The sequence below is a fragment of the Temnothorax longispinosus genome, chromosome 9, assembly GCF_030848805.1.
Source record: "Temnothorax longispinosus isolate EJ_2023e chromosome 9, Tlon_JGU_v1, whole genome shotgun sequence".
NCBI lineage: Eukaryota > Metazoa > Arthropoda > Insecta > Hymenoptera > Formicidae > Temnothorax > Temnothorax longispinosus.
This window is the reverse complement of record NC_092366.1, coordinates 16497944-16525674: the sequence shown is the minus strand read 5'-3', so window position 1 is coordinate 16525674 and position 27731 is coordinate 16497944. Positions and strand designations below refer to the sequence as shown.

At 41.3% G+C, this 27731-nt stretch overlaps 1 protein-coding gene across 3 annotated transcripts in view; it reads left to right on the top strand.

Moving 5' to 3' along the window:
• The window catches only part of LOC139818750 (neural cell adhesion molecule 1-A), a 136502-nt gene that overhangs the window by 88537 nt on the left and 20234 nt on the right, over nt 1–27731 (top strand). For 2 of the 3 annotated variants that reach the window (XM_071787632.1, XM_071787631.1), the window contains 6 exons: nt 10935–11061; nt 14460–14671; nt 15219–15536; nt 22579–22730; nt 26827–27102; nt 27395–27554. In XM_071787632.1, the coding sequence (XP_071643733.1) occupies nt 11018–11061; nt 14460–14671; nt 15219–15536; nt 22579–22730; nt 26827–27102; nt 27395–27554 (1162 nt within the window). In that variant the 5' untranslated portion in view covers nt 10935–11017. The remainder of the gene's footprint in view (nt 1–10934; nt 11062–14459; nt 14672–15218; nt 15537–22578; nt 22731–26826; nt 27103–27394; nt 27555–27731) is intronic. The other variant, XM_071787634.1, reaches the window with a different exon arrangement.

Below are 27731 nucleotides of genomic sequence, written 5' to 3'. Positions count from 1 at the left end.
ATAAAAATAAGGTTATTAGGAAAATATTGGGAATATAAATTATTCGAAATTATCGCTTTAAACGGACGTCAGAGAATTTCTCTGAATTGTTCTAATTACAATATTTAATGAAGTAAATAATTTAAAGTCACTTAGCATTGAATAATAGTCAGGTTTAGAAAAGCGCAGGCAATATACAAATTAAAATATTCCAGTATTCTAATTACTGACGCGCGGCACGGTTATTGAGGAATCGCGAGATATAGCTGAACTGCATCGAAAGTTCACACGTGAATAAATATTCGCGACATGCGCCCTGATACTCGCCGCTGAGCACAATAACTCATCAGTACCCGCTGCAGTAGTATTGGAAAATTCTTTTGGACGGATAAATACGAGCATATTGCCGAATACGAGATAACGCAATGTCCAAGCCCCGTGCTATGCATTTAGGATGTACCCCCCGATTGAAAAGATCTTTAAAGCTCGCCAATGTGCTACTGGAAACCTTCTTCCCTGCAGCCTTTTTTCTTTAGTCGGGACGTTCTTTTAACGGGAGTAAATAAGTAACAGGATACAAAGAACGGTCTGGAACTTTATCGAAGGAGCACTCAAATCTGTCTTCTCTTCCCTGGAAAGCAGGTTTCTGTAGAACAATGTCCACGGGAAAGCTGCAGCTTTATAAAACTCGGATGGAGGCTTTCGCTAAACAAAAAGTCCTTCAAATATGTTTTTATGTTTTCTTATAATGCCGGTGGCGCTTATTCTTATCCCAAGTTAGTCGACTCCAGAATTTGTTACTTAATGGATCCGGCTTTAATTTCGCTTGTCCGTGTCATATTAATAAATGGGGTGCGTCGAACTTATCTTGTAAATGATTCGTTGAAATATCTGCTACCTACAACAGAAAATATATTATTTCTTTAACTTTGTGAATGAGTAAAAGGAATCTCTATTAAAAAAAAACTAGCAGACGTCAAAGAGTATTGACAAGAAGAGTAGGTATAAAGATTCTTCTACCATAAATTCTATGTCAATTCGTAAAATACCGATAACCGTCTTTTAATATAGGTACTTCCAATTTTCAACAAGAAAAAATATGTTTCTATCTTCTGTGAAAAAATAACATGTATCTATATAACATATTACATATTTTACTATAATACTTTTTTATTCTAATTAGATATAGTGATTCATGAAATTGATTAATCGTATTATCCCTTATTACGAATTTCTTTTGAATATTTATGAAAATATTTATAGCAAGAGAGATTGCAGATATTTGTTTGTTTATATGTTACGTTGATATTGAAAGGCCGTTGTCGATTATCTTCTTCTCGAGTCAGTTAATCGTGGATAATTGTCGTGCAGTACAAAACATTTAGATTAGTTTCGTAAGTCACTGTAAATCATGCAGACTGGCCAATTGAGTCTCTCTGCATGTCTGAGTTAATCGGATTAAAAAGTATCACGTAAATGAAGCGCATTATCGTAGCTGCGAAAGAACGATTCTATCTCTGCGATGAAATGCATTATGTAGCGCCACGCGCGAGATAACGTGAGAAGCATTATATTCGGAGACGAGAGCAGAGTATTCGACTCGACCGCATCTCCTGAAAACTCCGGGAGTTCTGGCTGCAACGAGATCCCGCGGTGTCCGATGTCCCGTATTGTAGGGATATTGTCGGATTCGCGAATGGAAGAACCGCAGGAAGAAACGGCAGACATATATCGGCAGAGGTGGGACCAGACGTCGTGCAGACGAGGAAAATAAAGAAAAGGAGGAGGCGGACGAACGCACATGGCGCCGAGTTCGAAAGTGGCCGCGGATGCTGCTGGAGGCGAGATATCCTCCGCGTTTGAGGACGAGAAGGGTGGCGAGATGCGGTGGCACACGAAGAGAGAGATGTGTGCGGAGCGAAAATAGGAGCTGTTTCCGCGGCTTCTTCCTCTCGAGGGTCAGATGCACACATACATACACGCACACACATACATACCACATACAGAGACACGGCACATACATTCGTATGGAGGATGAGAATGACGCGAGAGAAGGAGAGCAGGGAAACTTGGCACGCGTCTGGCATACGGGACTGCCCGTTAAAACCTGCGAGGGTAGACACCAAATGCTATTCCGCACACGGCTTTCACGCTCGGCGGCACATACTCAGTGTCTGGGAAAAATAGAAACAGGAGAAAGGATTATGGGGGCGAGAACGGGGATGGTGCTGCCGCAGCCGATAGAACTCCGCGCCACGGTCGTTTAGCACGTTCTTGTGCTCCTCGCGAAAATTGGAAAGCACTGGGGCACGGCGCGCGCTTTCGCCGTAATTTTAAATGGGCGCCTAAAACTGGCGCGCCTCCGACGAACTCCGCTCTCTGTACTCACCCCGTCTTTTCATTTTCTCGAACGAAACGGTCGCCGCGCGCTCCGTCCGCGTGCGCGGTTAGGTTTCGACTTACAGCGCGGTAACGTCGTATCGAGTCGCAGTGCGCGAATCATGGAATTTTATTCGCACCTCGATTTCATCCGCGAGGTAACTAATTTGAAACTCCGTTGTTGCTGCATAATACATCTCGCATCGCGATGATTTCTCTAGAACACCTCGGCGCCGCGATGTTCGCGTTTTTATCCGTAAACAAACATAACGTCGTAATTTATCGCGATTCCGACATTCCGCGTAGTTTTATTTTGCTATATCAATTTTTATATGGAATAAATTTTTTTCTCTCTCTTTATCTATCTATCTCTCTTTACATTTCATGTATAATCGATTGCTTTATGAATTCATACCGGTCCTTATATAATTATCGACGTTCGCGTTCGCATGGATGTATTTGATTAAATGAAAATCTCGTACATAATTGGGACAGTTGCATTGCGTGTAATTACTGCAACGATTGGCGATTAACCGAACGAAATTTTCCATGCGTGAGAAGCTGCAGAATCAGCCGTTGCAAGGTTCTCTCGCGGATCGATCGTTCTTTCGGTGTATACTTTTTCGCGCTTCCTCTCCCCGCGCGATCGATGATTATTACCTACAACTTCGCCGTCGCCGCAGCCAACAAAGTGATTTCACCTTTTCCCGCTTCGCGTAACGAGCATCGAGACTCCCGATAATTGCGGGATGCTCGATGCGGTTGCGGTAATTGCGCCCGACGCGGTTTGTGTTTATTTTTCTCCGCCGGCACCGATCGAGGGGGGGGGGAGTGACAAGGAGGTGGACTGTGTGAGGCCACGCACGCGGAGACGCACGCGTACATACATACGCGCGTTCTTTGATCGTATATTCGCATCGATGACTGCAATTACCGCGCTCCGCCGAGCACTACCACCGTCGCGTCATCGCAATCGCGTGAGTATGTGACGACGATTATTATTTAGTAATCTATAAATCATGAGGTGGGAACCGAGCGAGACCCGACATTAGACCCTGGCAAATGATCTGCCATCCAAGAAAGGTACAGCGCCGCGCGATAATTGAGATCGCACGGGGAGGCTGTTCATTTCTCTCTTGCTCCTTGATCGTAGGAGCAGCTGGCCCGATATCACGATTGTAAATTATAATCCCGCGCGTTTGTGTTAAAGAATAATGTATAACTACGAATACCGTGGAATAATGAAATAAGCGTACCGAGACCCGTTATTTATTCTCAGATCTTGTTCGTTTTCTACTACTTAACGTCGCAGTCGCGTTTTTTTCTCACTTGCGTATATATCTTCATCGTAAAAGTACGCTAAGAAAAAGGAGAACCTTATTGTAACGACGAATCGGGCCGAAACATTGCAGCTTTTGTGCGCAATGGAAGCAACATAATTCACATACCTTACCGATCCTGTGATTATAGATCTTGCAAAGTCACGCTTTCGTGGGAAATATTTCGGTATCCGATATCCGATATTTCAAAGAGTGCCTGGTTGCGATATGCCAGTACTTGACTTTAATGCACGACGTCCATAATCGCCCAGCTAAAGTAGAACCAGGTTGACCGACATGCAAGTCATTACTCCCACGATCGAGAGATTATTTTTTTTTCGCTACTTAGTGCCACTGGAGGACCATAAAATTATATCGCGGTGCTATGTCGTGTGAAGGCTGTCAGTCGTAAAAAAACCAAGTTTAGCACGAAAGGGGAACGTAAAAGACAGGAAAAAAAATCGTTGTGTTTCGTTTTAGAATTATCTATGCAATGTATGTAACATTATGTAACGTATTAAATCAATATAGATTACCAGACGAATGTAACTCACTTATAGCTTATTGTAAAATGCAGAGCTTACCGGAATAGTAGAAGGCTATATAGAAATAAAAAGTACCATGACTTATTTATACGATATTTCTCACAGTATAATATTGCGATAACAGGACCCTGATACGACAAGTAAGATATAATACAAAATACGAGCGATAAAAGCTCGACAATTTTTATCGTTTTTGTGTATAATGATAATTAAGTTTTATTTATCTTTTCCATTTTATTATTTTATTAATACTATTTTTAAGGATTGCAATACCGATTGTGAACTTCTTGTATCTTACGTGTGCACATACATATATGTACATACTTATATATGTATATAGTATATATATATATATATAAGTATAATATGTATACCCCCGTAACTCATAAGAGAGAGATTAATGTCTCCGGCGGAACTCGAGAACTGTAAAGCCCCGCTACAGAACTGTTCTGTTCTATGCGAAAGCTGTTATTCGCGGAGGAAACAGACGCAAAGATCGTGATGCGACTATAGAGCGTCGTAAAGAGGAGTTTAAAGCATCCCGCACTCTACGAGGAAAATTCAAGATTTCTTGCTGCGACCGAATGCGCCGGGGGGAGGGCTCTGGTTACAATGATTTTTAAAATACGTTCTGCGTAAATACGGGAATGGGCAAAAGCGCTCTTTAGCGCCATGAATTTTTACGATGATCTACATATTCGCGCGAAGAAGATTCGCGCGTGAACGGCGAAAATGGAACTTCTTTGTTTGCACATCCATTTCGCCCATCGAGTCGTAACGTCCGCGCTGCAAACAGCTTATACGCGTTTTTATATTGCGCCATTTATTATCCTATAAAACGGGGACTCGGATACCTTTACGCGGCGTACTTCTCTCTACAATACCACGCCATTTATGTGATTTAATAATTCACTCTGTTTTTCAAACGATAGCATGTAATGTAGCATGATGAATGTAACAAGAGATATCAGATATCATCTCAACACCGGGTGTATATATGTATAAACTAAATTAAATTCTTTAGAACTCAAACTAAGATTTCCATGATCGCACAAATACTTAAAGACAAGATATTTTCATAACAAGAGCATATTTTTCATAGTATCAGCTGTATCGCTTTCCCCGTGTTTTGAGTTTACTTTTTTACTTTTAGAAATTAATTTTATTGCATGATATATTTACATGTTGTGCCAATATCGAATACTTTTATAAATAATGATATCGGGAAGATTCACGCGACTATCTAAAGGCTGAGCTAAATTTATTTTTCGAACGGAATACATAAGTAGATTATCGTCGGCTTTAGCCGGTTGCTAATATATAATTTGTTGTTACGACGCCTTGCAAATCGGCTTTGCTTAGCTAAGACAAATTGACGATATACATAAATTATTGAGAGAGCAACAAGCGGAATACTTAAAAATCGTAATAATCGATTGGATAGTGCCTGAAATAAGAAGAATATTGTAACAATTCATTACTACTACAAAATAAAGAGAGAGAGCCTCATGCTAATAAAATACTGTCCGAAAACAAATTACTTAATGACAAACTCATAATTACGAATCGTAAGAACTCTTATAGATTCTGACCACGATTTGAATTTAAAAAATTTTATTTTTGTTTTACGTTAAAATCATACAAATGTAAATTTAAATCATGCAAATGTAACAGCTATTTGTAATGACAATTTTGTGGAATCATGAATAATTGAAATAAAGCTGCTAGAACGGCCGGAGCGGTTGAAATAGATTGATGCTGGTGTGCAATAATTTTTTTCAGTGCTGCGGTAGTCAGGTGGCAAAAGTTGTAGTTAGTAAAAGTCACGGCGTAATGGCTATGGTAATTAGTAGAGATTAAGCACGCGATTGATAAATAAACTCGATTCGACGCCGACCTGTATACTTCGCCGGTGAATAGTCTTTGATTATCTTTCGGGGACATGATGATTTATCTAAGTTTATTAGGCAAGCGACAGACTCTATCGATTCTTACCTCGTCGCACTGTCGACTTGAATAGCATTTCCTACCCGTACACGATAACCGCTGCACGTACTTCACTCGGAGCAGACGGTCTACTTTAAAAAATCGAAGCTTCGCATATAGTATATACCTGCAGCGCGGGATTATATAAAATTATGAATTATTCTCCCTCATCGAATACTTTGTCGTCCCGCTAGTGTTGCAATAACGACTGTTCTTGTTTCCAAACTTCGCCGAACAGTTGATTAGAGGATTCCTTATTATTGCAATAACTTGCGGAGTTTCGTCATATTCGCGTTTTTCTTATGATAATCCAGCAGGAGACTTAATTAAGAAACCAACCTATTGGCATGTCTGAACGCTTTATATGTATCATTCGTGATTCTATTTGCGAGGAAATAATTAAACCAAAGTGCTCTTGCCACCGTAGATATATGACCAATCACATCTTGATGTAAATTGGAGCACTTATCTACATGTCAGTTACGAATATGACAAACGATTTCAGCGTCTGCGCTTCATCGAACGTCTTAAATGTATTTTCTACGCGTGCCATACGGCCCACACCGGTCGAAAGTCCTTTTCGTCATCATCTATTTAGCTCCGAGTATCTCTACACTCGAGACCTATTATTGTTGAAAACATGGGCATGTTTAATATATAATCAAACTCCGTATGCTCCTCCATTAAGGCATTCGACCATGCTTATGTAAATTATGCCCATATGCCTCGTGTGTGCCTTGAGAATACAAACGAAAAAAACTGTTTTATCATTTTACAAACGCCTTGACGTCTCGTACGCGTTATTTTCTTCGGACCTTCCTTATGAAGTCAATATATCAAAGAATTACCGTTCATTCATATTATACGAATGAACAACGTTCACGTAATACGTAATTAACATTAAACCGTTTGAAAGATTACTTTGTCGAGAGAGTTGCCCCGGGCGTCATTCCTATTTCTGCAATAATCGTATAGAGCTGTAATTTTAAAGCACACGGCTACGATAACGTTCGTTTTATCGCTTGATTAATAGTACTAAAAAAAGAAAGAAGAGGAATAACAAACATCTCACATTCTATCAGCTAACCGATTAGTTAACCGAGTTGGCTATTTATACAGCTTAAATCTTGAATGGTTTCGTTATTCGGTACGAGTCGTCGTCGTAATTCGGTCAATTATGAAGGGTGTTCTTAAATTTTACCGACAAATTTTTGTATATCTGGTTCTTACTTTGTTAATTTGAATGTTTTAATGCCACTTATAGATTTTATTTTCAACTTTTTAAAAATATCATTAGATGCATGCATACCGAAACTGTTATATATATAATCGATATTATGTTTACTGTAACTTATTTATTTGTTCGGCTATTTTTCACGTTTATGAACTTTGGCCTTTGAACACATAGCTTTTCATAATCTCTCATCGTTTGATAACATATTGGCGGCTATCAGCTGAGGAAAAAATAGCCGCATACGCTCCGCCGCTTGAAATAACGTTGTATTTCATTTCCTGATGGCGAGCGGAGCCGCGAAGGAGGAAAATAGAGATCAGAGAGGAGGAAAAAAAAATAAAATCCGTTAAATTTACGTCGTCAATAAAAAGGAAAATAAACGTGGCATCCTGCGCGCGCGTTCACCCAAGGCGATCATCTTCGAGATTCAGGGCCCTCCCGCGCATTCGTGGAAACGGGAAGATTACTTATTTATGGTTTCCCCGCTCGGTAAGTAAAGGAAGGCCAGACTCAGAGGGCGTGCACTTGCGTATACGTTTGATGTTGCCTCCAATCGTGTAGTTAACGAGAGTAACCGTTGATGGATTCGTTTTCCACGTAGAAAGATTATTTATTAACTCTACGATTTCCTCTAACGATCTCTACCGGGAACGACGTGGGCGTTTAGGATTCATTATGACACGACTCGAGTATATCCATTCAGTGAGCAACACGGAGTGAAGAAACAGCGTCGTTCCATCAATCGACGTCGGAGCTGTCGTTAAGTATGCGTCAAGATGAGAAGGATGTGCACGTTACTCATAATAATGATTTTTACAGCGAGTGCGAGAGATCGCGCGTCGATAGATATCGTTCGCTCGCGTTCTCTCGCGAAAAATAGACATTACGTAGATTCAACGAGCGCGGTTCATCGATCGAACGCAGCGGGAAAACATTCGGAATTATCTTTACGAGGCAATCGTGTATTCCACAGCGAGTGACGGCGCGGCGTTGCGAACTTTAATGCGGCAGCAACCACGGTTATCCGTGCTACGGGCAATTTCCGCCGCGGGTCTACCAATTAGTCTGGTAATAATTTTCCCGCCTGTGGCTCTCGTGCCACGCCGTATCGGTAGCCTCATCCGCGATGCAAATTTTTAGCGTCAACAACGTACATTCGGAACCGCATGTTTCATCCCGGCCGTGGCCCGGAGCGTTGCATTGACGCACTGACAATTGTCTTCCTGTATTTACTCTAAGTGCCGGCGGAGAGCACAATAAACTGTACCTACTATTGGGACCGCGACGACCTAGCGTCGGGGATGTCATCCACGCTAATACACTCGCGGTCGTGCTCTCTCCTCGTCGTCGGTTACGACGACAAAGAAGAGACAACCCGCCCTTGTCTTCCATTTTCCACCGCCTCGCTCTCGCCCTTCGTCTCTTGTCCCCCACGAACTCGCAGAAAATGTATGATACGCCCACTCGTGGAGTTAAACCGCTATTTTTCTTGTGATAAATGAAATTGTTTCGCGTGCGGCGCTTGTCACGCCCGCGGACGTTCCGCAAGTTGTGCGGAGCTTCCTCGAGTTTCCTTCCGGAAACCGCTTCGAAACTTTTCTCGGGATTAAATGAGAATCGGAAGAATGTGTCCGTTTTACGATCCGTAGAATCGTTTTACATAACGAGAAGATATCTTAATTGTGTGAAACGCAATCGCGCACGATTTATAAATGTCACGTTGTTGAACGAACATATTAGGTCCTATTACGTTAAGCGCATTGCTGGCGATAATCAAGATAAATGGATCTATTAAAATTAGTATATCTTTGATACATTATTTATATTATTAAAATACAAAATTAGCAAGAAGTTAGAAAAAATTAAAAATATACTTGTTTAACATTTATTTAACAAAGTTAATAACATATTACAATACATACGTGTGTGTATGTATAGTATATGTAATATATTAACGTATTAACGTTAAGAAGAACGGGCTTAAGATCTTAAGATCACATTGCCGTTTGTTAATATATACACGAAAGTACTTTATTACACTAGCAAGAATCAGGATAAGCGCAAGGCAGAAAGGGCGACTGCGCTCAGTATATGTTTGCTTATCGCGTTTCTCATATCGACCCACCCATCGCTTTGCCGAAAGTCGGCTGATATTCTAATTTCAAATTCAGAGCGTTCAGCACGATTGCTCTGGATCCTTCGGCAAACACTTCGCACGTTCACGCAATATCTTCGCGGATTTCGGAATGAACACACTGGCCTGCGCACGCGCGCGCGCTCCCTTGGAACATGTCACCGTTCGGACCGGCGATCCGTTTTCCTGGCCACTCTCGACCCTTTTCCCCGTTCACTTCTCCGTGGAAGTGTCGGCGCTTTATAGTTCAGGACGGAAATCCGTGGACTTTGAGATTGGCCGACCCTGTTGCGATCAGACGTCGAGCGACGAAATACTAGCGTGGTGATCGATGGGATCCCTGGGAGCGATCGCTCCTGAGGCACGACGCTTCTTCTCGAGAAGCGATCGAGAAGTCCGATGAGACGTCAGGGAACGCGCCGTCGCGGAAAGATAGCTTCAGTGTCACTGTCAGGAAAGGAAGAGAGAGAAAGAGAGCGAGGGGAGGGGGCTATAGGAAGGGAGTCAGCTCATTAAAACGCGATATCTCCATCTACATGTAAATCTAATCGAGCAGACAAAACCGTAGCGACATCAAACCACCGTTAACCACTGTCTATCCCATCACTGACGAGAATGGCGGGACTTAAGCTCGGATACGAGCTCGCCTTTAACCGTCAGCGTGTACATCACCGCTAGATTCTCGTGTAATGAGATCTAATCCCGGTGTTTTCTTGTCCATGAAAACCGCATTACACCAACGTTTTACCTACCGTAACAATATTTTGTGTTACAGATACCTTGTTAAAAGCTTAAAGATTGATTGTAGTTAGCTGCTTCCACGTTTTGCGGATTAAGCAGCTCATTATTCTCTGTCGTCAGAAAAGAGGAACAATCGTGAAATTTATAACATTTTTGTCGATACATCGAATACAATTTCTGGCTGAATTTATTGCACGGGTTCGCGGAAAGAACGGTTTTGCTGAAGTATCTAAAAATTTAGCTAGATACAGATCTGAAAATAATTTTGTTGCGCCATCAAAATAATTATAGTAGGTCGCTGAAGTATGATGATAATGCTGTAAAAAGTTTTGATATTTTAGCAATTAGTTTGAGTGTCCTATATAATTATTTATATAATGATGCAATACAATTATTTTCAGATCTGTATCTAGCTAAATTTTTAAATACTTCAGCAAAACTTTTTTTCCAATAATTTGTTTAACTGTGGCGTTTAACACTTTGAATTTATGACGGTAAAGAACCTATATTGATCCAATTAGAATAACAAATGTATACTCAAAGCATTTAAAAAACATTACATTTATATTCAATGGAAAAAGATAATTTATTTCAATATATCTTTTTCTTTGTTGCAGTACCGATCATTGCCATTGACGGTGTCATTGGAAACAAGGTGCAGCTCCCTTGCGACATTCGTTCCAATAACGACGAAATCAACATGGTGCTTTGGTACAAGGAAGGCAGAAGTGAGCCGATTTACAGGTAAAATATTTCTGCATATCCATAAACTAAAAATCACTAATTGCTTTCAAATCTCGATGTTCTTAAATTCACATTTGCTTGCATCACAAAAAAAAGTTATTTTTTATTTGCATACAAAAATACTTTCCATCTTCATTATAAGATCTCAATGTGCTAGAGCCAAATGCACTGAAAGAAACTTCTCGAAGGAAGAGTTATCCGTATCATCTATAAAGCGTATCTCCTCGGAAAAATCAAAAAGGAATAAGTTCAAGTACTTAGGTCCGGAAATTCATCGCGTTATTTTCCACAACGAAGTTCATTCGGTACTCGGGTCGCCGTTTCGCTTCCGCGGCCCGTGAAATTTTGCATATAGAATGGTCGGCACACCGTCGAGTCGTCGGGGTAGAAGTGCCGCGGCCGGAGCGGGCCGACGTTAGTATCCGGTGGGTCATATTTAAGAAATGTAATAAGGTGTAAGATATGTGCTTGGAGGATGGCGATGCATCGTCTCTCGAGGTAGAAGGGCGGCGGAAAGTGTATGCGAAGCGATGCCAGAGATGCCGGAGCTGGCGCTTGGTGCGCGAGGGGGGTGCAGGTCGTCGCTTGTTGTAAAGTCAGTTTAATCCTCGCCACGACGAGAAACTTTAAATTTAAAGGCGGCCGCCCGCGCCGGTACTAAAACGTCTCTCCCTCGGCCTCGGTAACGTACCCTAACGTGTCGGCCCTTCTCTTCACGGGACCTCTCGCAGTAAAATATTTATTGCATGACATCGTGCCCGCTTATCGTAGGTACGCCAGACAGTTAAGGAAAGGAAACTGCGAGGCTACGCGGGCATGATCGCGCATAGCTCTTTTCTAAGTATATTCCTCCTCGCGCATGTATTCAATGCTTCGTGCGTGACAGGAGTAACTCATGTGACGTGCATATCGTCTCATCAAGATTTTCTCGCGCTGTAACTTATTCAAGCAGAAGAGGAAGAGGGAGTTCTTTTCTCTCTTTCTTTGGTTAATTTTATTGATTCAACAAAACCTTCATAATCCTTGAAGACGATTGAATCTTTTCCCTCGGTTATCTACATTGGTACGGAGGTCATCTAGTTTTTCATTTACTTAGAGAATGGAAGGGCAGAGGGGGCTTAAACGATTGACTGCATTCTTCATGATATGAATATTTGTTCGCGAATCGTGGATTCAGATCTTTGAGTTTCAATATTACTCTGTAATATCGAACACTCAGCGTCTTGATCGAACAAAACGATCGGTAATATTTACAATCTCTCGGGCGGTCTCCGCATTTTACCTTAATAGATAACACTTCGCAAAATCGAATCCACTCAATTCCATTCTACGTTTTCTCTCAGGAAAGTTTCAAGACACTTAGATCCACCGAAGCGACCTGGTGAATTCCTTTCCTTGCGTGAGACTCGAAAGTGATCGATTTTTTAACGAGTGCTTGCCCTAGCAGAGAGTAGCTAAATAGAAAGCGATGAAAGACGCGTTTGCTCGCAGATATCTCAAGTATTGTTTAAGATATCATCGTAATAAGCCGTCCAAAGTTCATATTATTTTAATCAAGATTAAGTTATGGATATAATACGAGAATGGAAATAAACGAAATTAATTTTCTACACGAAATCTACAAACGTTTGTCGAACATTAACTGAGATCTCATTTGCTGCGCTCGGTAATTCAATATGACGCGCGCTACTCATTTACGAATAGATTTCTCGCGAGCTATAAAAAAAAAAGCTATACAAGTTCATCTACGCTCCGCAATCTCCCGAGATAACGAAGAAACGGCTGGAGGCTATGCCTTTCCGGAAAGTCTCGACGAATCAGCCTCTCGGGTCGTGATCGACGAGTCGGGTGAGTAGGCAGGCGACCGATCGATCTTGAGAGTCGTTCCGCCGTCGATGAAAACGCCGGGGTTGAAGTCAGAAGACCGATATGGGAAAATCGCTTTTCAGGGTTATCGCGCGCGAGAAAAGTCGGTCGAACGTGTTATATCCGCGGGGGTCGTTCCCGTGCCGGGCGACAGCCCTCGTGGAACGTGTGCCCGACCTCTCCTCCGAGGTCTGCCCTCCTTCCATCGCGCCCTGTCTACGACAACGAGACGACGGGCGGGCAGCGTCGGTGGCGCGTCACGGAAGCGCCCTCCTCGTCCACTGGAAGTGCGAAGTGGAAGAATTAAATCGTATTTCAACGTCAATGCCGCGGAAGCGAGCGTGAGGGTGGAATAGCTTTGGGACTACTCAGTCACGAGCGAAAATCCGAACTCCCGTGCAGTCGCGGAACGCAATTTAACTTTTAGTCGCTCACGAGGAGCCGTGGAGGGTTCTACGCCTGGTATTCCCTTTCCCCTGCCCTCCTCACCCCCTTCCCCCCCCTCGAGATACCTCTTTTCTTTCTGTCCCACGCGGAGTAGGTCTCTTATACATCCAGCGACCGTCCCTCTAATCCGTCTCCCTTTGCTCCTGTTCTTGCTCACCGCAAATGCTTAATATGCAATCACGCTGCACTGGGAACGGCTCCCATGCGACTCCGTATATAGACACGCCTGTCCAATCGCCAGTCCTGGATCGTAGTTCCGCAAACGATTCTTCAGCGAAGCTGCTCTGTGCGACGGTAGGGTCACATGCAGGCGTGAGTCTCAACGTCGAGCATAACGAACGACGATATAATGTTCCGACTTTATAATCTTTTAGTCTATCCGAGTTCACACATTAAATTTACGCCCGTTTCTAAAGCTTTTGTGTTATATAATGAGATAAGAAAATGGCAACAGGAATTTCGTTAGATTTTACATGTCATAAATATTTAATATAATGAAAGGTAAATCATAAACTTGCAATATAGTACAAATTGTGTTGATTATTTTATCGATTAGAGATATTCAATTTGGAGATAATTAGAGGTATTTAGTTAAAAATATTTAATCGGTGAGATCATAATCGACGAGAAGTCTTGAAGCGATGTTATATAGGTATTCGATCACAAGTACCCGGGAACATACGTTCATTAGTTATCCTGTAATTAATTCAATCACAACAAGCTTTTAATAACGACGCCAGTATGTCATCTCAATTGATGTGAATATGGTGCAATTACATCGCAAATTATGTAATTAAATTGGTTTTTGATATATGTATATAACGAGCAAAACGGCAATTATCAGCGATAAACTGGTATCTGAACTCTTATTACGGGACACGTATTCCATCGGAATCGTTCTAGTATTTTATGCCTATTAGCGAAAAACGTTGAAATTCCATATTGCGTAATATCAAGCATTGATAATTAATAATACATCGAGTATCGGTAATACATTCATAATGCGCTCGTATCTCATAACAACTGAAAAAACGATGGAGCTTCACGATTGAATTTACTGCAGAAGCTATAATCGATTGTTGTAGCTTTGACGTACGCGGCCGCCGGCAGTACAGCAACGCCCGCCTTTGGTCGTCGCCTTTGGCATTGGGACCAAGAGCTTTTTTTGTCACGGCGACGAATCCAGCTCACCTCAGCATTGATCGGCTGGAGAGCACCGATGAGGGGACCTACCGGTGCCGGGTGGACTTCAGAAACTCGCCGACGCGGAAACAAAGGATGAACTTAACCGTTATAGGTGAGCGCATTGTATCCCGGTGAAACTCAATCAACCAGTGATCACGCAACAATTAAAGTCGGTCCTTTTGATCAGGGCGCGGTAATGGAGGTCGCGTCAAGTATCGGAGCAAGAACCACCTTCGATCTCGAGCCCCCGAGATCGCTTTTTACGATATGTAATTTAAATCATCGAAAATATAATCGTTCGATCCTTCGCGCGATACGTAAAGTTCGCGCCATGTTTGATTTAGATACATATACATTTGCTCCTCGATACATCTCGTCGTGAGCGTTGACTTACGAACTCGGTACTTTCCAGTGCATAAATTAATCTCGGCGTAAGCCGCGGTTTGCCTCGCAAACTGGGGAGCTGCCGCGGTAATATACTTCGTAACTACGACCTGTTTTGCGGCCATTATAACAGTTAATTCTGCTACAACGCCAAAGTTCTGCCGGATTCCACCGCATCGACCGCATACGCATCTCTCGCGCTGACTGTCGTTTCACTAGACGAACGATCGATTAGCGTCCGCGCTGGATTCTAACGACGCATGCTGTTCGCACAGTGCCTCCATCGAAGCCGGTAATATCGGATGGGGCGACGAGGACCGTTTTGGGCATCGAGAAGCGGTACAACGAGGGGAGCGACGTGAACCTGATTTGCGAGGTTCGTGGTGGCAAGCCGCTCCCGAAGCTGACGTGGTATCTCGACAATACCGTGATAGACGAGTCCTATCAGTATGATACCCGGGATGGGTTAACGGTTAACCACTTGACGTATCCGAAAATTGGACGACAACACCTCAAGGCGAGACTCATCTGTCAGGCCAGCAATACGAACTTGGTGCCACCGCAAACCAAATTGCTCATCCTCGATGTGAATCGTAAGTCGTTGACGATCTTATTCTATACTTTCCATAATTTCTTGTGCTATTTTGACGAAACTGCATTGCGATGTTCGTTCTATCTTTCGTTTTCTCGAGTTCATAGCCATGAATTAATTTCGCGCGGCATTAAATTTACTCGTGTTGTCGTAACTCTAATTTATAACGTTATGATAACGTGAGCGACATTTACCTTTCATAGTGACAGTCTATTAAATGAGTTAATGGACGCGCCGCACAAAAATACCATTCAGCGTAATCTAGATCGAGCATCACGAAGTCGGTGATTGCGTTAGCGTAAATAGCGTATTCGAAATAATGTCTTACATAAATAGAAGAGTGCCGAAAGAGTGCTTTTCATCGAGTAATAGGCTATAAGCGAGAATTAGCGCTGAGTCAGCATGTCGATCATTTCGCGCAGAAAAAAAAATGAAGGCCCCTCCTGGTGGATGCTTAAAACGAATCTCCGATTACCCTAATGTACGCCCATACTGAATGACGATCAAGAAATGTTCTACTTACGCGACCTACTTTGTCAATCTCTGTTGCATGCTCGTGCAATGCGGTTTCTTAAACGTGTTTTTACGGGAATCGCAATCTATCAAACAGGCGCCATAGCCGGTCCAATTTGCTTCGAGTCGAAAAAAATCGTAGATAAAACTTGTTAGCATTGTTACTAAGCTACTTTTATAAACTAATACACCGATATTTTGGAATGACGTAGCATCAAAGTACGAAACCGCGTTTATACGCGTATCATTATAAACCTATCGTTTTTTGCGCAACGTTTTTATCTTCAATAATCATATTGGAGTGGAACAAATTATTGTTTACATTTTCTAACATTTCGCTATGTATAACGCGGCCGTTAAGCGTAAACGTGCCCAGTGGACGTAAAGTGCTGCACATACGTAGTTCCATGTAATCATTAATGTAAGTACGCAATTATCGCGTGCATAACGAGCTACGAGAGTTCTCCATTTGCGCGTCGAGGTAGACATGGAACTACCGACAAGTTGACGCGCGTATTTCGCGAAAGAAAAAACATTCAACTACGCTTCGCATATTTTCCTATCTAGGGATATCTTCCTGGATGGCCGTTTATTTCTCTTTACCGAGCGACAAGTGTTGCCACTTTTGTAATGAAGTCGCTGACCCTTAACGCGTTAATGCGATGCAAGCCGCAAATGTAAGCGTGTGGATTATAATTCATTCTGACAACCCTCGTTTGTCGCATACGAAATCTCTCCAGCTTGTAATCTTCATGTTCATACAGCAGCGTACCAAACGGCGTGTCTATCGAATCTGACGTTGTCTAAGGAAACGAATTCGCGAGAATAGTTCGGCGATGGAGACCGATGCAAATCAGCGTTTCCCTTCCGTGGCCGCGTGGTTTTAGGCAGCTCTAGCTCTCTCTCGTATCGTACACACCGTTGGCGAATCACTCCAACGGTCACAGAGAGGAGTACTTACATGCACCGAAGGCCTTTTCACGTGGTCCTATAGCCGGGCCGCCAAGGTATTCACGTGCTGAACCTATTAGTCGTTCGGACGAGATTGGCCGATGAAGATAACGGTAACGCCTCTCGCAAGACGGATCAGTGAATCGCGTGCCTCCTGGGTCCGCAGCTTCGATTCCGTGTTTCTACGCGAGCACTTGGCGTGCGACAGCGCGTCCGTGTTCGGGCGAGCCGTTGTTGTCGGCGTCGTCGGTCGATAGACGTGACGGAGAACGCCCACGCCGTGCACGCGTGTGCGTGCACGTCTGTGGGCGCGTTAATCGTCCCGTATACGGGTGTCTCGCGCGCGTTGGATGGGTGCGTGTGGATACGGCGAGGTAAGAAGGTACGCGCGGCGCGCTAAGATATCGTGTGTAAGTGGCGGCTGGAGAGTGTTCGACTCGTAATGACCCAGTAACGTCGTGCCAAACAGGAGGGAAACGAAGAGCCGCGGCAGGGTTGGAAGAAACTATTCGAACCGGCGGCGATAACGTTAATGTAAACACGCGTAAAAGCATTAGTGCTTGACGGAGCTGCAAGAGGCGCTAATTCGTGGGCCGATTGATCTCGCCGCGATCGCACGTTGCACGCCCGCATGCCTCTGGCAACCTTTACGTCGTACGTTAAGGGAGACGCGCGGATTAACTCGGCGATTCACGATACATGTTGCGACGCACGCTAACTCTATTTAACAGCACGACTAATAATAGTATAAAGAAAAATTATAAAATCGAAACCTTACTCCCTCGTTTTCGGCGTGTACTAATTTTATTAGAACAAATCTTTGATGACTAATACGTTCTTGACGTGATCAATTACACCCTTGCGTTTGTCCAAACGTGAGAGTGCTTTCAAAAATGCGACATTTGTCGAAGAAGTCTGTGTTTGCTCTTCCCAACAAAACTTTAATTTCTTATTTTTAACAAAAGTAATATATAGTTTCTTATTTTAAGCAATCATTTCAAACACAATATTTTATGACTTGCATGTAAAAAACATGTGTTTTGTATCTGTGTATACAGTTCCGCCAAGTTAGTCTGATGTTTGCTTTTGTTCCAAGAAATTGCATTCGATAGTTATGCAGGAGGGTAGTTCGCAGTTCGCACAAACAACTAATCCTATCAAGCATAAATAATCAGACAGTATATGCAACTAATAGACGCGGGCATACTCTTGTATGCAAATAATTTCGTACATTCCCGCGGGTGATGCCTATTAATTCATACATTGCAATGCGTGCCGAATCCGCTCGATAGAAATAATAATAAGCATGCGTATCCACGCTTCCCCGTTCGAAATGCGTATCAATTCATTCTTAATTGCTGTCACATGAATCACTTTGAAATTTTAATGACCTTTGATTAAACGCCTTTGAACAATAAATTATCCCCTTCATCAAGATTTAACTCTTCGCATTCGAAGTTCCTCTCAATTGAGTGAGATTGATGAAATCAGATCCCGTCTCTCATTCTAAAGACTAAAGTTTGTAATCACTTTTTAATTACAAAAAAAAATTAATCTGAAATTTTATTACGTAACAACAGATAAATTAAGGACTAAAGCTCTTGTAATGTCGTGACATTTCACACAGTATCGTGTGCTGTTGTAGCAAGATTCGATCGGCGAGAATGTGAAAAATAAAAGTGGGCACGAAGTGCGTGACGTGGCTGGCGTGACGAAAGCTTTCGGAGTGGTCCGGAGTGTCTGTGGCATAGCATGCAAATGCGCTTTGTTCATAAATTTTTTGCAAGGATAAAATACTTAACAGTCGGGGCACACTTTTTTTGCGTAGCGCTTGGCAATTCGTGCCACCGGTTAAGAATTAAAGTCGGCATCAATGTGATAAACGGCTCGCTAGATATACCAATTGCAATTGCGCTAATTCGTATCCGGTCGTGCGTGCATCGGGCGCACGCACGCACACGAGCACGCACCTTCGCACGCGCGCGACGTTTATTCGTGCGCGGTCATGCGCGTCAGGAACTGTTCGCTTGATAATAATTAATAATCTCGTCCCCCCCGAGCTGGGCCGCGGCGCTTTTCCATGACGCGCGAAACATCATCGTCATTCATCAGGGAGCTATCTCGACCTTGTTCTCTGATAAGACCGGGAGATTTCTACTCACCGAGGGCCATGCGCTTTTCATCGTCGTCGACGATTTCTCGGGGTATTGATTAGGTATATTAAGCTATCTATAACTCAAATTATCAGGACACAAAAAATTTTATATGGAATTAATTTGCTAATTATTTGCTATTTTTTGGTTTAAAAATTTTTAATCTTAAGCTATCCAGCCCTTCGTAACTTTTTAATAGCTGGAGCAAAAAAATTAATTTTAAAAGCAAAAATAGCAAATAATTAGCAAATTAATTCCATATAAAATTTCGTGTGTTCTGATAATTCGGCTTAGATAGCTTAATATACCTGCATTGATTTCGGTTGGCGCCGAGAGTCGCGCCGTGCTTTCTGACGGAGCAGGTGGCCGTTCAACCGTCTGGAAATAAATGGGAAGGTGCGAAGAGCGCCGGGTTTGATAAGTGCCCCCCGACCGAGGGCGTCGACTCGTAGGGAATTATTCGAACAAACGATAACGCCACGGTAAACACGCGTGAAACCATTAAGGCTCGGCCCGCAGCGAGCGTTAATTCCACGGACGTTTGTTCGCCGGTGTACGCAAATGGCATCGCTCCGCTGCTGCGCCTCGATAATACGCGAGTAAAACTTGATGAATGCGCATTACGGTTAACGATAAAACCAGAGATTCCATATGCAGGCGCGAAGAAAGAACGACGCACACTCTCGTGTCGTGTGACGTTGCGAGGTTGACTGACCTGCTGAATTCAGTGCAACATTTAAATTTAACTAAACGTAAAAATATATATAATCTTAAAGATTTCTTTTATGGCTTCGGGATATTTCGTTCAACTTTTATCGAACATATCCCTTTTGTCTTGAATTTTCGAGCAAAAAGTCACGAGCTAAGTTAACAAGCCGCTTCAGGAAAACACTAAAGCCAAGCGTGCGAACACGATATCTAACACGACCGATAGAGTGGAGTAATTTATCAAAGCTGTCGGCGATCACTGAATTACGAACGACAATGGAACCACAATGTCGAAGGGTTGATTCCACGGATATCGTAGCAGGAATCAAACATCACTACTCGTCCAAGCAATTGCGCACCGGCTTTGCGTGCTTTTGTTCTAATTGAACGTCGAAAATAGATACAATCCTTTCTGCTCGTTCCTCGGGCGCCGTGAGGCGCGATCACGATCGACGTACACGCGATGCCGGGCGCATCAAGTGATGCTCCCGTCGATACAATCTGTGCCACCGCTATCGGACCTTCATACGTATTTCAGACCCACCTTGCGCAAAACTAAGCTACTCTCGAACGTAATCGCGCTCTCGACATGTTTTAATTAAAATCTAATCTCTCCCGAGACATCTACTTGAAATAGATCGTACCGATTCTTTATTACGTGCGTAACAAAGCGATTTCATCACTAAATCTTATTATCGCTCGCGGTATTAAGCTGATCAAGTGGATTCCTGATTATTGGATGAGTGCAATGGACGCGGAAGTTGATTATATACGAATGAATGAAAGTTTCTATAAGTGAAAATAATGTCTAGACTAGCATGAGGGTCATCAAATTTATTCGTAGACACAGGCAAGTGTGTGTGTGTATGCGCGCATCAGAACGAGAGCGCAGAGCGAAACGGAGGAACCAATTTCAGAGAAGTGGCTACCAACTAATGGCAATTAGGGGTTGTATGAGTGGTTGGCCGTGACGACGCATGAGCCTTGCGTTGAAATTTACGAGGACGTCCATATGACATCAATGTTATATTACGAATTGGCTAATTCGATCGCTTTCGATCGACATGAATATCAAATATTCGCTACAAGCAGCATACGACAAGACATGCATTAAGCCATATATGTATTAAGCCATATATAGGCTTGTAATTTTGTAATTGTGGAACTAAATCTTCCTGTTAATAAATATATGATAGTTATTCATTATATTTGCGACATTACAATAAAAAATTGATTTATTTAATAAGCAAAGCACTAAAGTTTCCGATATAGTAATGATAATATAATCAACAGCCGAGACACCACTCACAATCAGACTAATTTCTTCATTTATTCGTCAATTTTTAAGTAACGTCTCGGGTTATTTTTATATCTGTGCAGTCATAACATCTATATAGAGAAGTAAAATTTTCAAATCAAATCATATATTTTTTAATTTTTGTATCGTTGAAATTAAAATTGGTACTGATATCGCTGAGGCTAATATTGATCACGTACAAAAATACGATTACATTTTTGCATTGATATTTTGAGATACAGTCTGTTTTATTATTATTTTAAATTTATCAATATTATTGGAGCTACGCGTTATTCTCAATAAATATAGTAGATATCACAATTATTCCCGCAAAAGGATCTTAAAATAATTGTAACAATTATAAAATTAATTACTTATTAATTAATGAATTAATTATAAAAAAAAACAAATACGATGTAACTTTATTTATCTTTGTAACGTGTATCTTTGATGAAATTTTTTTGTAGCAAAAATAAAAAAGGTTTTACATATATTTCAGTAAGTAAAAGATAAAGGATGATCGACAAGAATAACTTGCTGCCTTAGATAATACTCTTATTTTTTTGAAAATCTTATATGATCGTAGACTCTAGGAGTCAGTACGATCCTCTCGTGAATTTGCGATTTAAATAATTAAAATATATTACTGCGCCATGTGAAAAAGGCAAAATTTTAATTGCGATTTTTGAGCGCGGTCCACATCGTTCTTTAATTTCTTTCATTGCTCGCGAAGCTCATTCAGTTTGTCGGGCGACGAAATTTCGGAATGATTTTACGAATATGTTTCCCAGTTTCTCTCGGAATTAGATAGTCCGATTTCGTCGTTTTTCCGACCGTTTAATCTTATTTCCGGATTTTTCCTGGTACAAAACTGACCACCATCGTTTTTGTATGTAACGGGAGCGTTTTCACGATTTCGCTCGCTGAGCAACTTTGAAACTGTAGCGATCCGAATAAAGTTGATTAAATTAAGATTCGCCAGTTTCAAGCAGAAACTTGGCTATACACGCACAGATAATGCTTAACGATGTAACTTTATTTATCTTTGTAACGTGGATCTTTTTTAAATGAAGAGAGAGAGAGAGAGAGAGAGAGAGAGAGAGAGAGAGAGAGAGAGAGAGAGAGAGAGAGAGAAATGAAAATTGCAAATACAATAGGATCTCTCATATTATAACGTAGACATTATATTATATGTGCAAACATCTGTCTTTTTAAATGACAAAACACCTCCACGAATAGTAAATGTACATATAACTACGTTGCATGCAAATTGCATCTTGTTTTCCGTCGAAAAATAGACTTTTTCGCTTATTAAATTGGGGCATCTCTTTTTTTCGCAAATAAAAACGCCTAAAAAAATAAACTGCTTCATAGTTTACTGTAATTACAGGAAAACAACCACATTTATTTCACTGTTGCAGTAAAACCGTTGATAGTTCAAATCCTGACGAAGGAAACGAGAGTTTCAGCCGACAAAAATTACAATGTGGAATGTCGCACGAGCGGTTCACGACCAGAAGCAATGATTACTTGGTGGAAAGCAAACAAGCCAATCATTAAGCCGACTGAAACCGTAAGTTCCCTATATATATTGCATGTAAATTATGTATGTGAAAAAAAGTGTCGTAGAGCGAAACGAAAATAGACATCATTCTAAAGAAGGAGGCTAAAGAAGGAGGTCATTTAAATGCGGGAAGAAGAACAAACATTCTCGGCTACTTAATAAAAAGTTCCCCTCTCGGGCTCTTTATTTGAAGATGTTAAATGTCGACACTCAGTCTGTAACTTTCTGGTGACGAAAGTAAATTTATAATGCTCTTGTTATAAAATGCGAGTAAAATTGAGAGTGAACTACTTAAATTCAAGTATCGCGGTAAATCTTTTAATTCCCCATTTGCAGGATATTTCAAGCGATAATTTGATTCCTATAAGACTATTTTATTACGATGTAAAATTATCTTTTTCATTACACGTATTAAATTTGCTAGATGATATTTTAACTAGATTAACATAGCTGCGCAGACATACCCGAAAAATGTTTATTTAACCCGTTGAGGTCACACCTCCTAAAAGTAAAGTAGAGGTCACATGGGGTCCAATGGACCCCACAACAGTTTCCATTTGCGTTCTTTTTGATGTATCGACTCAAACCTTGAACTGGAATTAATTTATGACTTCCTCTTGATAATCCAATAATTAAAAAAAATTTTTTATGTTGAAAAAACGCGAGGAAATTTTTTTTTCGAGAAATTTGACTTTTTTCACAAAAATATTTATCAAAATTTTTTTAGATAGAGCAAAAAAACTTTGTGCGTTTTTCTCTCAAAATAGTACACTTAAAAAAAAGAAAAAAAAGCCTGGGGTCCACTGGACCCCATGTGACCTCAACGGGTTAACAAAATAACATTGTATATTGGACTCTGATGGTCCTTCCCCACAAGCACGTGGATTATGATCGTTTTTCTCCTGCACGGTACATCGGATTCTTTCTTATTTCCAATAAATTATAACTGTTTTTGATCAAAACAGATAAGAATTATGAAAATATTAGATAGCTGCATGTTCAGATTTTGACAAAAAGTGGACTTTGATCGTTCTTCCCCTGAACTCTTCAAATGCATATAATTTTACAAGTGATTTTCGGAATCAAAGTTCGATCTTGAGGAAGAAAGTCGGCAAAATTGCTCACGCATTCTAGGAAGAGCGTAGTTCATTCACGATTCATATCCCGAGTACTATAATTTAGAAAAGTTGCGTTGAGTGTTTTTATATATATGTTGTATATATTATCTCTTCCGCCATCTGGATGCGAGCATTCGTGTCAAGTTCTGAAAACGGTTAGCGGAAAGCATTGCTGAAGTGCGTCGCACAATTCGGGGGAAAATTTCTGAAATCGACGTCCCGTAACTTGCCGCAGTTTACGACGATTCGTCCAGAAGTTAGGACGATGCAGTTATTTCGTTTTTCTTGTGGACGACTTCTCGCACCCCTCCCTCCTCTCCTTTATTCGTCCGTTCATCCCGTCGCCTCGATCCCCGACATACCTCGACGCTCCTTTCGCAGTGACAGAGAGAGTACAGAAGTTCGCGAACGATCCAGTGGATCTTCGCTTGATAAACTTTCGAGACTTAACTTTCTTTTCCTATTTTCGACGTAGATGCCCTCCTCCCCCCGTCCATCGCCTGTGGCACGAAATGTTTCAGTTATACCCGAGAGCGTTAAATTTTTAAAACGTCTCCCTAAATATAACTGTTTTTCTTTCTTCGAGAGAAGCTATATATTCCACGAATTCGTGTTATGTATTTCTTGTTTTTTTTTTTGCATGAGAATGTTCCGCGCGTCGATCGATATTGTATCGATTCAATAAATAACGATTGTATCGTTTTTGTCATCTTTTCTGAATTACATCGTACGTTGGTTATTGAAGTTTAACAATTGAAATGGCAAATATGAAACATTCATCGGTATCTTTGTGATCATTAAATGATATAGTATCTGTAGCGTGTATTCATGATATTATAATATTCAAGATAATTATGCATAGATATTAAAGCGACATGCAAACTGATATAGCTTGATCGATATTATAGCTGCGGTTAGTTAACAATAATGAAGCAATATATGATAATTTCACCATTCGCATATATATTGTTAGAGATATGAAACAACATATAACCTAATTGATTCTAATAATATGAGTTTCCGTGGTAAAGTAAAGTTTTACCTTGCGTTATAGAATTCTTAATGTAAAATCACATTTCATTTTAATAATTATTTATATTTATATAATATATTTACTTAAAATCTACATAGATTACAGAATACGCATTAAAGTAGAGTTCGAATTTTTTATCATTTTTAATATATTGCATAGATCACACAGTAATACATAAAATTATATTAAGTAAGCTTCGCTGATGAAAAGTATTCGGTGTTTCCACGTATCAGAATTTTACGATTATGGTAACAGAGCGACATTACCGTTTTATGCTTATATCATATATATTTTTACTGCGCCATTATTTTATAATCATTCGCGAGCGAAAATGTTTGAAGCACTCGTGACGACCATTACCGCATACGTGATAACGGGATATTTCACAAAATGTTTGTATTACGAATTTTTTCATACGTAGGTAAATACGATAAATACGTTAGCTCATCGTCAGGTTTTCAGTGCGTTACAAATTGAAAACGTAGAATAAATTTTTATCTCTTTCACAGGGAACATCTCTCTCATTTCTACATTTGATGCGATAGAGATGTGAAGGAAAACTGCGTTTTTAAATTTTTTGAGCCTTGTAATCTTGTCGTTGCATGAGAAATTGACTATCTTTGCAAATTCTGTATTTTTTTTTATATATGTTTCGCTCGTATTTCAGAATTTTAGATTTGTTATTTTTCGTGAGAGTACGAGAAAGTGAACAAGATATCATCAGACTTACAATTAGTAATTGTGTCTTATTTGCATAGAGGCATAAGATCGATTAAGTTAAATGTTTTTTTTTAAATATCCATGAAGATACGTTCACATCTTCTTAGAAAGTGAGCTGTAAATGTTTCTTAGAAGAGTGGCTTATAAATGCTACGCCGGTAACGTTCGGTCGACGTATGCGAAACGTTGTGACTGTAACGTCAGTTCGCGTATACGATCTACCTGCGCGATATATCAATGCTCGTGTGTTGGACTGTCCAGAGGGTTTTATCGGAAAATTCGATCGCGTCGCACTGAGGCGCACTGAAAGTACAACGCAGCGAAGCTTACAAAAAAAATGCACGAGATAGGGAAAGCGAAACGGAGAGGGTGCGCGAGGGAGACGCACGATCGGTGGAGGTGTATAAGAGAGTGAGAGACAGCGACGCACCACATTTATCCTGACGAACCATTACTTCCATTCATCGTATTCGCGATACTGATGCGGATACGTGGCTTTTCCGATATATATGCCCGATGGCACTATCATTAAAATGACATCGCGAAAGCGGGAGGGACACGGGCCGTGATGGAGAGAGGAAGCGTCAGCGATGTGACCCGCACCCGGCTTCGACCTCCATTTCCCGTCGTTGCTCTAAGCATCATAAATCTTGAAAAACCGTTAATCCCCGGCGCTCTTTTATTTCGGCATCACTTTGGCCTAACAGCTTCCAACGATGTTAAATTAATATTAGCAGCAAACGCGTGACGCCGCATGAAAAATGGAATGGCGCTTTCGACGCAGGAAATGAGAAATGTGCGAATCGTGTAAAGATAGCGGAGTTTGTTAATGGGCCGATTAGTTTATGCGATCAATAGGCCGGCCACTTTTTAATCTGAATATCGCGCGAGTTATATATCTCAATTAATTTCGCAAAGTAGTTACATTATGAATACGATATAAACACGGCGCGAATTTTCCTACGAATTAAAATGTTTTTCGAGAAAATCTATCATTTCTTTGAAAATTCTACGTTATAGGGCTGTGTAAAAAGTATAAAGCTGTGTTTGATTTCCAAATCGATATGTTGAATCGTTAGTTTGAAGCATTTGATTCCTAAATCAACTGCGTTACTCGATTCTGCAGTACTGGGAAAATTGATACCGAAATTAAATCTATATTTTCGGTTTCGCGTGTCACAGCTCTACGTTGAAAACATTCAATTTTGAAATCAACGTGTATATTTAATTACAGTACCCGATCGAGAACAATCAGAGCTTGAGTATCCTCAGTTTCGTGCCAACTATAGAGGACGACGGTAAATATTTAACATGCCGCGCGGAAAATCCTGATATATCAGACAGCGCGTTGGAGGACAAGTGGCGGCTTGACGTACAATACCAGCCGGTGGTCATCTTAAGGATGGGCGAAACGCTGAATCCGGATGACATCAAAGAGGGCGACGACGTGTACTTCGAGTGTATAGTGCGGGCAAATCCGAAGGTGTACAAGCTCGCCTGGTTCAAAGATGTAAGTACCGCGAACACTCGCGTGTCTATCACGATATCCGAGGAAACATTTCACGGTGTATTTGCGTTTTGTTGCACACCCACGCCGTCCGTTCTCCCGCCGCTTTATGCAAATGTAATTCGTTCTCCATTAGATAACTCGCGTGCGTACTATACCCACGCGTTCTTTATTACAGTACAGTTTCCATCCGTTAGCGCGCGAGCATTCAAATTACATTATAATTGCAATTAAGCAACACGGACTTGTATTAAATTCAAATCGTATTGCAACGGCAATTTGTATGTGGTTTCAGGGCAAAGAATTGAAGAATAATTCTACAGCGGGCGTAGTCCTCAGCGACCACTCTTTGGTTCTCCAAGGATTGACTCGTTACTCCGCCGGCGATTACACCTGTCTCGCCGCGAACAGCGAGGGAAAGACGGCCAGTAATCCGGTGTCGCTCCAGATAATGTGTAAGTGGAAAGCACAATTAACAAGTTGAGGTTCTCGTGTAATTAATAGCCAAATTATCTCGTTCGAAAATTGGCCCGGGTAAACAATGCCGTAATAGCATTGGAGCGTATGTCCTTCATAAGCGGCATTGGTTCTCCCAATTTCCCTCTCGCAGCCACGATCCCTCGATAATTACT